At 34.0% G+C, this 14,415-nt stretch overlaps 1 protein-coding gene across 1 annotated transcript in view; it reads right to left on the minus strand.

The window, feature by feature from the left end:
* The window catches only part of LOC124366867 (40S ribosomal protein S7-like), a 34,548-nt gene extending 21,661 nt beyond the window's left edge, over positions 1–12,887 (minus strand). Inside the window, exons 1-2 of the mRNA XM_046823470.1 lie at positions 12,781–12,887; positions 1,332–1,505 (exon numbers count right to left, since the gene is read on the minus strand). Of these exons, the coding sequence (XP_046679426.1) occupies positions 1,332–1,505 (174 nt within the window). The 5' untranslated portion in view covers positions 12,781–12,887. The remainder of the gene's footprint in view (positions 1–1,331; positions 1,506–12,780) is intronic.
* Positions 12,888–14,415: the final 1,528 nt, after the last annotated feature.

Consider the following 14,415-nt stretch of genomic DNA (forward strand, 5'->3'; position numbering starts at 1 on the left):
TTTGGTACTGTATTTAACTTCATTATTTATGTACTGTACCGTACACAATTTGTCTTAATAAAATACTTTATGTCTATTTAATTAAAGTTTTCTTTGTTTATGTACGAAATGATGCACCCATTTTCATTTTTTAAGTAAATTAGTTCCTATAAACTTTTCATTATCGTTATAAATAATTCCTCCTGGACCTGTTCAGATTAACCGACGTTCGGATTACACGTGTTCGGATTAGCGGGACTCCACTGTACACTGTAATAATTATGAAATTTTATTTTTTTGAGGCCTTTCATGTTCAATGAACACATCATCAGACCTACATTGTCAGTTAAAAATAAAAGTTTATAATTACTGGAGTGTTTGTTTATAAATTAAGTTTAAGTGCATGGCAATAATCTGCCCCATAGAAGAAAATACATAATTTATCATTTTGCCACCAGATGGTGTTGCCATGCTGAATGGCTTATGTTGAGACTGTTATGCAATATTATAAATAACTGACACTCTTTTGTCATATTAACAGTAGGCTACTGTAATTGCAATGTAGGTTTGTACACTGCTTCTCTTTTGCAATATTTGGAATAAAATTTATAAATAATCAAAAAATTTCATGAAAAGCACTTTTTAAACATTTTTAGTATGCTGTTAAGGGGTTAATTCAAATGTCACCTACCACTAAGCTGTGTACAGTAGTACTCTAATTTAATCTCAACAATCTCCCTAGGCCATAATGATTTAAGGTATGACAAAGAAGTAATAAAACACCAAATGGTATTACAACGGTGAAAAAGATAATACAAGGTTAACAAAACTTAAGTGACACTATGGTATTGAGAGCCTTTATATAGTGTACCATCCAGAACTAATATTTTAAAGTGACTGGTAACAGGACTTATCTCATTATATTGTGCAATTATTTACATAGAATATAAAATCTTATTAAGTAATAAACTATAAATGTAAATGAAGGTTTGAACTTTCCTTATCACAGTAATAACTTTTGACCAAAATTACAGCTTTTGGAGCACTTAGTTATTGAAGGAGAAACATGCAAGGTATAGCGAGATATGATTGGCAAAGGCATGAAGCCTGTCGTTTTGGGTCTCTTCAAAACCTCATTGTTTTAGGGTTACTTCAAGAACCACAGTATAAATGACTGCATTTGTATATCTATAGGTCATCTAAAGTTCTGGTACACGCTGCAAATTTGAAGCAAAAAGATTAAAATGTAGTTCCAGACAATTTTGCACGAACTAATCCATTCTTAAATTAGCCTATTAATAAGTTTTTGCCATTAAAAAGGCAATGGCAAATTAGTGATATAAAACTCTTACCTTCTTGCCATTGTTATATTCCACCTCCTTGGCCTTGGTGATGTAGAGCTCTCTTAGCTGTGCCTTAAGATCGCTGTTCATCTCCAACTCTAGAAGGGCTTGTGAGATTGACACCTCAAATGGGTCGGGATCTGCCCCCCCACTCTTTATTATTTTTGAACTAGCAGGAAACATCTGGAAAACGGTATTTCATCAGACATGTGATAAACAACTTAATTAATGTCTAGCATTTAGTGCCATAGCCCAAACACTAAATATCCATATGAACTGACTAATTAACATGTTAATTGCAGAGTGAGAGACAAGAGTTATAATCATTAGTTATATATTTAGTTATTTTATTCGGAGGCCACTCTGACCCTATCTACTACTTGTTATTATGTGATATAAGTAGGTTTAGATTAAGTTATCATAAATATGTAACTAGTAGTAACCTACCACAGTTTAAGTTAACCTTTAAAAGCGAATTTAATTTAGCTACTATCTTGAGGAGTTTTTCTTTTTTCCCCAGACATGCTGGGTGGCGCAGAAGCCCATACTGATGACCAGGGTCATTTCCAATCAGAACTTTCCCAACCTTAGATCAGGTGCTGATCATGATCTGACATCAGTAAGTTGGATGATCTGGGACATATTCTAGGAAAGTACTGATCGAAAATGCCCCTGACCATCAGTGCGGGCTTTGATGGTGCCAGGGCATCACTCCGTACTTCTGGCAAAAAAGGAAAACATCCTTGGAGATACCTAAATCAAAGTTCAGATAGCACAAGTGCTTGTAATGTTAACTTTAACTTTTTTAACCCGGGAGAATTCACCCTAGATATTTTACGTAAATGGTCGCGCGTATAGAAAAAATCTAACATCTGACTCCTTTTGTTTTTACAGCTTTTCAAACGTATTCTTATACCAAGTATCAATTAATTAGTTATTGGAATATTCTCTGAAGGTCCTAATATATTGATAGAAGTTCTTTGTTAGTCCAAATTAGTATTCGATGAATCATTTCGTCTGGAAAAAATACTTTCCAGCAATCTAATTGAGTCACTTTGTTTTTTGCCACTGATTTGACTCCAGGTAATGAAATAATAATGTTTTCCTTTGTAGTTTTGGTATTGCGAATGTTTGTAGGCTTGTGAACCAACCATTTAGTGTATGGATCTTTCCCTACATAATACATAAGCTGACCCTTGTACATATTGAATATTTGATGTCGAAGCTAAAGGTGCAGTTGCAGCTTGTGAATGTTTTATTTCCTTTTGCACAGTGTCTTCTTGTCGTAACACAATTTCACAATCTGATTGGTCTGTATTTGTGTTATGGTCCGAGTATTCAGTCTGGGCATCACTTTCATTCATAGAATCGCAGTTGTCAAGCTCACTCTCCTCAACTTCATCAATCCATCCCAAAATAAGGGCTTCATGCGATTTATTAGCCGTTGCACTAAACTAAATTAAATAAATTACAAAGAACAGCACTCAAAACAACAACACAAAATGAAATATACACTGACATAAAAGGTCGCACCGTTAGAAAAAATTTAACAATAGGCAGTACGTATCCGGTCGAGCGTTAGATTCCGACTGCGGGTCCGTGCGCGCCCCACTTCCAATCTTACCCCCACCCCTCCGGCTGAATGAGTCATTGGAAAAACACGTGCAAAAGGCGTCTTATATAGTAAAGGACACATACCAAGGCTCTCAATCGCCTAGGACTGTAGATAAAAAAAATTTTCAATACAACGATTAGTTATGTTAGAAAAAATCTAACAGGGTGACCGTTCCCGGGTTAAATTTATAAATCGTATGTAAGTATTTAACTACATATATAGCCTAATAACAAGTAGTATTTAGGAACATAGTTGCCTCCGGATATTACCAAAGTACCAATAAAGACAAAACTATCAAACTGAAACCAAAAATAAATTGTATAACAACAATAAATAATAGTGGCCCAAAAAAGTACCGACGTCATATGACGTTTAGCCTCTGTATTTTTGTATTATCGTAAATGCAATGCTATTACTGATTGCCCTTAAGTAAATTTGTCTGTAAAGTGGTTCCATCTATCGGCAACATACTAATCTTAACTTCAATGTTTGTGCTCGCATTCACTTGTAATCTGATTTTACCACCAGATCGCAGTCGCCACCTGGTAGAAGCCACTGACTGAAGGTTGTGTTGCGCGCATTGCTTTGCTGTCAGAATATGTCGCCACATTATACTAGCCATTCCATGTATACTGCATACTGTGACCATATTTATCTTGTGAGAGTAACTTATATTTATTGATCAACCATGTTGTTTGTTACTATTGTCCAAATGGCAGACAATATTGATCAAGTCTGTCGTAGAGAGGAAATAAGACATTTGGTTTTGAAAAAGTACTGAAATATTGACTTGTGGAACATGTAGTCCTTTTTATTAAGCATTCAAATGTAAATAAATATTTTTTAAGAGATTTTTAAGTTTTTTTTATTTTTTACTCCTTTAAGTAATTTTTTGGATTCCATCCTTTACTCATTTTAGCCTATCAAAAGAAGACGTCATATGACGTCCATACTCCTTAAGCCCCGTTTACACTGCCCGAGCATTCGTCGCAAACAGGAGTGACGAACGATCATTCGTTCTAGGCTCAGGCAGTGTAAACAGTTTCGGCGAGCCGAGCAAGGTCGAATCGAATGCTCGTTCGTGCTCGAGCCTGATCCGCCGATGTCGGTTTTTCCGGCGAATCATCAAAGGGATGCTCGTTCGCCGCTCGCTCAGTGTATAACACACCTCGGGTTTCTTCGAACAGCGTTCACCGAATTCTGTTCTTGCCTACTGGCTGTCGAGTTCACACGTCTCCCATTTCGAGTGTGGAATTCCTTCTTTAGTTTATTCTGTGTAGTAATTTTTCGTAAAAGCAGCATGGAGTGGGAGAATGAAAAGTGCCTCCTTTTAGTTTTTCTTTATGAGGGGCACCTAGAGCTGTGGCAGCCGAACCACAAGCTGTACTTCAACAAAATTAAAAAAAAAAATGACGCTTGGGAAGCTATAGCGACGCAGTTGGAGACGACATACGACACCGTCAAAAGCAAAATAACCTCCTTGTTAGCTTCCTTCAGGAGGGAGAAGAACAAGGAAGAAAACTTCAAAAGGGACTGGAAAAGGTAAGTCAGCCTTCTTCTAGCAAATTTATAGCTTTTTCCGGTGAAATTCATAATTTTTTCAACCAAATTCATAAATCTTTTCAACCAATTTTCATACACTTTGAATACACCAATTGACAATATTATTTTCAAGAAATCATAAATAATAATACAAATAGAAGGTGATCATCTCTTAATATATATAAAAAGTTAAGTATCTTTATTATCGTTATTATAATATAGAAAATAAAAGGTGGAATGGAAATAAGATGTTGTGATTTGCAGCCAGACGGTGCATTGTTCTCTGAATAGTACACCTATGTTTTCGGTTCAACGAATTGATAATTAAATGTACCTATTTTTTATCAGGTGCAGACGAGATCTACAGGAGCAAATGGTTTGCTTACGAAGCTTTTGGGTTTTTGAAGGATAAGAACAAGTGCAAGGAAACCATCAACTCATGTACTTTCACAAAACGCTTGAAAGGGAGAATGATTCACAGGTAAGCTCACGAATTACACTTTTTTACCTGCATGGCTTATTAGAGATTCATTTTTATGTACTTAAGCTTGAAATGCCTCCTAATAGATTCAGGTATAATATGCCCTCCTAGTAGTAGTACAATAAATAGGTAATGAATCAGAATCAGAAAATTTATTGTGGTAAACATTTTCACAAATGCGACACAACGTTCATGCTTAGGCTTAATGATTATTTTGACTAATTACTAAGTCTATCTACCTGACTTATCAAACTAACAAACTCTTCAATATTGTAACAGCAGAAATCCAACAACAAACATTTAATTTTCAATTTAAAAGGTCTTAAGCTAAGTTGTTGGATATGGTTTGGTAACAAATTATACAGTTTTTTGCCTATTTCTAAAAGTTTGATTTAGTGGAATGATAGTTGTACTTATCTAATCTAAGCATATTACAGTTTCTTGTGAAATAACCATGTACAGAACTATTAGTTGGCACAGAATTTAAATGCGTTTTTAACATACAACAAACATTCCAATATAAAAATAGAATAAAACAGTTAAAATCTTAAGCTGTCTAAAATATGGTTTACAGTGAGTTCTATTCCCCACCTGACATATAACTCTCACATCCCTTTTTTGTAATACAAGTACCCTTTTTACATTCCCATCATTACCCATACTAAAATTCCATAGGTTAAATGGCTATGTATGTGGGCATAATAAACAGCTATTAACACTTCTCTATTAACAATTGATCTTAACCTACACAACATAAAAAATTCCTCTTGCCATCTTTTTACATAACATTTCAATATGAACATTCCATTTAATATTAGACTGTACATAAACACCAAGAAATTTAATATTATATATGTCAACATCATTTTCTTAAACTAAACATAAGATTTTGGGTTTTACTCTAGTTCAAACATAAAGAATTTGCTGCACACCAAGCCAGATAGAAATAACCAGAACATTCTCTTTAACAGTCTTCAAAGGAACGCTGCCCTTTGATTCCAAAGATCCATAAATAACCCTATTTCTTGTACTTGACTTCAAGATTTTACTATAACTATCCTTAGGGCTATCTTCAGTGTTGATAACTTGAGGTTTAGGCGCAATCAGAATGCTATCATGCGTAATCGTTTTTGCCATGATACGGCTCCATACACCAGAGTACAGTGGGACTCTACTTCACCTCTGTCCTCTCTTCCTACATACCACCATCTAGAACCTCAACCCCCCACCACAGACCATTCACATCAATCAAGCAGTGATGATGCAGATCCGCTCGCCTCCGTATTTGCCTCGGATCCTGGAACTGGGGTACCCTCAGAAGCAGGAACATTCTTTTCCTCGTTCTGTTAAAATATTCACACGTTTGCACTTTATTCAATAGTTCCGTTCAACGTTTTTTCATGTACTTATTCCAAATATATATTTCCAAAAATAAAATTATATTATACATTTTTGTTCTTACCTTGACATACTCCTGTAGTGCTTCAACGATGGCCCGACAGACTTCAGGAACAAGTAAAGAAATTGTAGGCTTTGAAACCCTGAAGAGATACATGAGGCTACCGTACGAGTCACCACTTGCTAAAAATCGAAGAGTTATCGCCAACCGGACTGATGCAGGAACGCACTCTCGGAAGTTGGTGTCGGTTTTGGCAATTTTCCCTTCTATCCTTCCCAATATGATGGCGAAATCGTCTAACGACATTCGGCTGAAGTTTTCAAAGAGGCCCTCCGTGGTCTTCTTTCAAATCTCTCAGCAAAATAGTGTGGTTCCTCTTTTTCAAAAATGAAGACTCCCACACGCGTCGCCTTTTCCTTCCTCGCGTTTTCCTCCTGTAACAGGATGAGGACGCCGCAGCGGAAACCGCAAGTTTTGACAGTCCGGGTGCCATCATCAATATTCACTGCAAACGCTCACGAGAAACTGATCGGACACAAATGCTCGAGCAGTGTAAACAGAGGGCTCGTTTGCGTTCGTGCTCGTTGAAAAACCGGCGAGCTACGATCACGAATGCTCGATGCTCGATGCTCGGGGATGTTTGGGCAGTGTAAATGGGGCTTTAAAGGGTTAAGGAGTTTTATTTTTTAGATAATGTCTCAATTAGTCCATCAATCTTTGGGGCCCGGAGGAATCAGGGTTTCTTAGAAGGGGAGGGTAACAAACTAAGAAGGTTTAAGCGAGGAGGTAACAGTGATGGCAACATTCACACAAGAATTCGAGCAAAATTGTAAAGTTTACCAACTACATTTGAATACAATCTGATACACATGACTTGAAGTCAGGAAAGTACTGATCAGAAATGCCCCCGACCATCAGGTGTGCACTTGTAAATGTCAACTAACTTTGATATGTATAATACACATGTACATATAGCCTAATAAAAAATAGTAGACAGGGACAGAGAAGCCTCCTTCTTGCTGACATCACTTTCTTTCGAGAAGCAGAAAACAAGAACCGCTCCTCATAATTACATGTAATTTTCACATTAAGTCAAATCGTATGTTTTTCTAATAATGTAAGAAACTGTTAAACGTAGTGCGTCTCCAAATAATACAAAAAACTCTTTAAACTAATCTCATATGCAGTGAGCCGATATTCTTCAGGAGGATCCACTCTGTGGAATGTGTGACAAGCAGGAGGAAACTGCTGAACACCTGCTCTTTGACTGCATTGCAATAGCAATGGAGCGGTATGCCAAATTTGATAATTTGGATTGCGAATTTCCCCAGGAGGACCTGATCGGTTGTTTTCTGAGGTATGTAGAACTGCTAAAACTGTGGATGGGTGTGCCTCATGGTGTGCTTCCGGGGTCTGCAAAAGACCCTAGAGTCTTAAATGCATGGTAATAGGCCGCCCCATTAAAGAAGCCCTAATTTAAATTCCTTATACTTATTCCTTTACTTTTTTAAATACTAAGCGTGAATATTGATATTCTGATTATCCCCTTCACCAGTGCCTACCCCTCCCAACCAAAAACCCCAATTCCCTTCAGTTTCCTAGACTGATGCGAGTATTTGAAACAAAAATTATTGTAAAATATATGCATTGTGTCCACCTAAAAATGAAAACATTTTAAAAACTATTTTAAAAATTGATAAAAGAGATTTTATGGATTGTGTAGCTAATGTAAACATTATCTAAACTATAGGAAACATTACTATTACAATATATTTTATACTCAGGGTTTTAAGCTGTGATCGCATTTTGTGAAACGAGCCGAGAAACTCGATGTTGTTGAGAAAAATTGTGACGAAAGCAAAAAAAAGAACAATTAACCACAAAACAGTATATATAATTTTTAAAATCAGTTTACAGGGATACATATATTGTGTTTCAATGATACTAAGATCATATATTTTTTCGTCACATTTAATTTCAAATAGATGTAAAATATTAGATTATTACTGTGCCGCACAGCTGGTCGACAAACTATTTGGTTCGGAAATGCCTGCCTACTCTCTGATCAAAAAGAATAAATACCCGAGTATGAAAGTAAAAAAAAAAAAAAATACTTAAGCTTGTTTATTTCTGCGTCCAGACGTATAAAGCAAATTATTGACAAACAATAACAAAGTTTTCTGTTTGTAGCAATGAAAGAAAGTACTGGTTTCGGTGTTTTACTACTAAACTGCAAATTTGAAAGTTTAAGTAATTCATTGTTAAACCTGCCAATGGAGGTCCAAAGCTCGTTTGAAAAAGCTGATGGTTTTTGTCCACATGTCCTGATGGCTGATGTGGAATAGTCCACAACAATATATAATTTACTTCAGCTACGTCTTGCACTTAGGGCATGAGTGGTCCGTACACAATCATTGCAACATAGCCCTTGACGGTTTAATGGTTCGCATCTTCCGAGCAGACGTCAGCCGTGGCAAATGAACAAAATCTGTTTAATTAAGTTAAAGTGGTTAAAAACAACAGTTTTAATTTGAGTTTGCATAAATAAATTGCCTATGAAACAAAAATAACTGAACCCGGCTGAGAGTAAAAGTTGAAATCGTTTGTAAACAACCAGTTCAACAATAACTTTATATCCATATCATTCAAAAATTACAACATCTAAGTTGGTACTATTGTACATATCTTGTATAAAACTTTGGTCTTAATACGATTACAAGTTTTCCTTATTACTTATGAATGTTCAAAATTGTACACTGGTTGAAAAGCGCCAAAACAGGTACCATTTTTCGTTCTTACCGACATAAAACTTAAATTTAATGTTTGTAAACAGTTAGATACAAAAATAAACAAGCAACATTTTTATTTAATTCCTGTGACTTTTGCTCGATTAGTTACCTTGTGGTCAACGTTTAAACAAGGTTATCTGTACTTTTTTTGGCGAGAGTACTATCAGAAGAGCAATGAACGCATATGCTTGTTGCTATATAACAGCGGTTTCCGATACTGATACTACAATATGCCATGGCTGACATTTACGAACAAAAACGCACATTGTACACTTCTAAACATCTTGTGTTGACGACTAACTAATAATGGCGATTTGAGGTTATGTTATAAAGTCAGATTTTATTTTGAAATATCAGACATTCGTGAAATGCTAAGCATAACCAATTTAAGCAAAATGTTAATGATATCTATCGAAGTTCCTAATAGAAAGATCCATTTAAATGAAGATTAAGCATAAGCATTTACAACACATGGAAGGTTACAGATTCAATGATGTTGGTAGAGCCTAATTAGGTTTTTTTGTAAAGATAAAATGATGTTAAAAGTAACTTGGTTTATAAAAATATAACCATGCCATTTTATTTTCATTTTGTATTCTAAACTGAGAAGACTTTACTTTTTGTACATTTTAAAAATAAATTAAAAATTTTATTTTCTAAATATACTGCTTTTAATAAAACCTCTCCACAAAAATCGTTTATTATTGAGGTTCTAAATATATATATATATATATATATATATATATATATATGTAAACATTGGTTCTGGATGCTAAAATATAATAGAACTGCATACTGTTTTCCTATAAGTATTATTGTAATCTTCACTGAATACCAATACTATTAACCCTCCAACTGTTAATCGACAAAATGTTGTCGGTCATTGCCGCTTCTGTAATTTTGTCAGTCAAACATTCCCTTGTATAATTACTTTTTACAATATACTCCGGCAACGTATCCTTTTAATTCATGCACCATTGGATTCAGGAAGAAAAATGCTAGGGGACAGATAAGTTTTATTCCTCTTTGTATTATGGTAATGACGTAGCAAGCTTGTTATTTTGAACGTAAAAGAAAACGCGACGCAGTTTATTGTGACCGCCATGTTGCCGCTGCCGTTCAGTATCACTTTCGTGCTGAGCTGTGGATATTTGTAAATTTTAATAGTTTTATGTGTGTTTGAGTGTTGTATTTAATGTGTAGTGTGTTGTTGGATGTCGTAGTAGTGTAAAAATATATATTTTAGAATAAATCAATTTTTATTTACTGAAATATGTTTGAGAAATTATTGGCTCTGTGTAGGCTATGGAAAAATAACTTGGCTAAAATTCATTTCACATAGTTTGTTATTGTTTTCACTTACTAAACGTTATTTATACCACTCTTTTAGCTCTAAAGTAACTATTTAGTTTTGGTAAATAGATAGTTTTCACAATAAAATATATATTTCCTGTAATTTCTTTGGTTATATATAATAACTGTTTGGGTTATTCTATAATTTTTCTATATATTTAGTTATATTTATAGTTTTCTAAAACTACATAATATTTCCTATTACTTATTAAACAATAAATTTATAAATTTTGATATAGTACAAGCTTTAGAAACCATTTTATATTTTGCTGGGTAGGTAAATCTTAAGATCAGCGACTACAGCTCTGATCGCCATAATTTTTTGCATACTAACACAGGTTAACGTAATTTCACCGAAAAAAACTAGTCCCGATTGTCGCTAAAATATAAAAATCCGTTTTTCAGCAGTGCCTTTCAATTACAATTCAATTTATATTTCTGATCAGCCCCTCTAGAATTTGATATTTTACTGATAGGTACTATCTCGAGGGATGGTTTTCTTTCCTTGACATCAGCGCAGGGCAGCACCAAATGAAGCCCGTGCTGATGGCCGGAGGCACTCGTCTCAACTCGATAACAACTAATTCAACTTCACTAATTATTTCTTGTCCATGTGGGTTTGTTTGTTGACGTCTGGCAGTCAATCAAAGCCGTCCTATAGGTCACATGATCCGCCCGACCAATCGGAAACTTTCCTGTTTGTTACGTGACTACTGTCAACTCATCAAAACGACCATGGTCGGCCATTGTTTTTAGTTTAATAATCGAAAAATCTTGTTATTGATGTGTTTTGTATTGCCAACATTGTACTGCCGAAAAAAACAGGTTTTAATATGTTAGCGACAATCGAGACTATTTTTTTCGGTGAAATTACGTTAACCTAAGTTAGTATGCAACAAATTACGGCGATCGGAGCAGCGGTAGTCGCTGATCTTAATATTTACCTTTTGCTGAATGAAAATTGTTCGCAAAAGTTTTGAATAATGGCAAAATGTAACTTTTTTTTACTTTTCAAAAAATAATTTATGGAAATTATTTCATTAGTACTGTACATTCTATTTTATTCTAAGTAAGAAAATATGCAATATAACATGTATTCACAGATAATTAATGTATTAGCAAAACTTGTTTTACTAAAGTCTTATGTGCACACCCGTTTTTCAGAATTTATGCGCATCGCTGCTTTTTGTTCTATAGCTTTATGATGCTTTCATAAATGTGTATAATGTTTATGTTTTTCTGAAACTAGATAAAATTTGAGACAGAATGGCTATCTCACTTTTAAATGTATCTCACTATAACTTCATTTGCTAGGTATTGTCCCCCCCAAATTTAAGAAATATTTTTCGTAAATTTTATATTTGATTAAAAAAAGTGTTTATTAAAAAATTTTGTATGGTTAATTTTACAATATAGTGTAATTGTACGTTTAATCCTGAACACAAAAATAAATAGTTTTATTTATATTGCTTTTATTTTATATTTTTAATAGGCCTAATTTTTTTTTAAACCTTGTGCGAAGCTCCAAAACACCCCGACACTACAGGATGAAATGACCGCCAGTTCTAGGGTTAAGTGCTATAAGACAAACATTGTAGTTAAAAAGTCGCAAGAGCTTGTAGCATTTTTGCAACACAAATTTTTATCTCATTTTAAACTTTGGTTTATACTTAAAATAACTTTCTTAAAAAACCTGTTTTTACTTTATATAAATGAGCAAAGTTACATATCATATTAAAGTACGGCATTATCTGAATCAATAAATAAAATATAGATTTTTAAATTTCATGTTTTTCAGGAATATGAAATTTCATTGATGTTTTGTAAACATTTACAACCCACTGGACTAGAGTCCAGAATGTTCTGTCAAACTTAGCCCTAAATAAGATTGTTAACTAGCCTATTCAGAAGTAGGCCTATACACCATCTTAAGACTACATAACCTAGGCCTCAAAAGTCGTTGTAAATTCAATCTAAATATGAGACTAATTCCATATTATTCTATATATCTTAAAATTAGGAAATTAGCAATAAAAGTGCAATAATTTGTTACTCTCTATTTTGTTACCCTAATTCTAGAAAACTTGGCATATTTATCAGGTTATTTATTGTAACACAAGCAAGGAACACATAGTTTATCCGTTTGCATCCAAGTTGTAAACATTGATATAAACATTTCTTTGAAATAAAAGTAACGCAAAGATAGTCTACTTTGCCAATGAACCAATATATAGCATTAAATTTAATAATTTAATACATGCGTAATTAAAATGCTTTACCTTGTCCAGCAGTTAACAGAAGGAAGGAGCACCAGCGTGTTCCATAAGATGTAAGAAGAAGAAAATTATACCTAGTAGGAAGATGGAAAAGACTTTCGGAAATAAAGCCTCCAACTATCGGTATAAAGGACGCAAAAATATCGAATGGTAACATTCTGCATTTAATTTTTAATTTAAATATTTCTGTAATATAAACTAACAATATCAATTTTACGTTTTGTGTGTTGGTGTTTATTGTAGATATTGTCTGTTTGAGTTCACAAAATGCAAATCCTACTTTTTCACTACATTTGTTAATTTTTTAAAACATTACATAAGGCATTGCGGGATGAAGGTTTACAACAAATATTAGTTAATAATATAAAATAGACTTAACAAAGTTCAGTTTGAAGACATTTGTCTCCTATAGAAGTCATAGAAAAACTACTATCAACAGTTTCAACGGAAAATTACATGTAAATAATTGCAAGATAATATTAAAACACAAAAGATTTTACTGTATACATGGATTAGTTCTGAACATTACAAGGTTACTGTTGATATCTTTAGTCTTACTACTCATGTATAGCAAAGTGGATTTGAAAAAATTGTTTTGTTTTTAGATGTGTTCTACAAGCCTTGGCCCACCATATAAGTCAGAAAAACTAAAATTTTGCTACATTTTACTAAGGGTCATGAACAGACTGTTCCTCATTTTGTGAACACTCTGATATTAAGTACGGCAGAATGTAAGTTTAAAGACACTCTTGATGAGAGATTGTTAAATCAGTTTCTTTGGGGTTTGTATGGTCTCAGGATGCAAGAACAGTTATTCAGCGTATCCTGAATATGATATAAGTACAACAATTTTTCTGATATTGTTAAAGACGCTTGTTTGATTTTAATGGCGTACTCTCAACGTAATCAACTAAATGTAATAGCTGATCCTCACGATATCCGTACGAGGTGAATTGAATTCTCGTATATTTATGTATTTATTAATGGTAATATATCATTTTACAGATCTGGATAATAAGATGGTAATATAAATTGTAGAAAAACAATACAAGATTGTCAAAAAGGAACAAAACAATAACGTGTTACAAGCACGCCAACCAACATATGCAACAAATAAGCCAAATCAATATACAAACAATAAATTAAAACAATTATTTAATAAATAGTGGTAATACGAGGAAAATCATATAAATAATAACAATAACAGTATTAACAATAATAGCAATAGCAAACATAACAGTAACAATAAAACAACGTCAACGTACATAAACATAAAGCAACAAGTAAGCTCATGATTAATAGACATGGATAGACTATTATTTAAGGTAATCGAATCAAATAACAATAACAAAATATAGAAGATAAGGTTTACAACACAATAAGCAATAATAAAACGACCTAGAAAGTAAATTGATCAGACACAAATGCAAACGAGAAGGCTTGCGCCCTAAAGGTCTGGTAGGAAAGTCCAAAGAACTCTAGCTCAGAGGCATTTCCCAAGCGCATAAGACGAGAGAATGTGCTGTGGTAGGCATTCGCAGCATGATGGTGATGTCTGGTAAAAGTCTGTATCAGGCGAGTTCTCTGTGGAATGTGGATGCCGATCAGCTGAAAGAGCTCGGAGCAGTCAAGTAAGCC

This window comes from Homalodisca vitripennis, chromosome 1, assembly GCF_021130785.1.
Source record: "Homalodisca vitripennis isolate AUS2020 chromosome 1, UT_GWSS_2.1, whole genome shotgun sequence".
Taxonomy (NCBI): Eukaryota; Metazoa; Arthropoda; class Insecta; order Hemiptera; family Cicadellidae; genus Homalodisca; species Homalodisca vitripennis.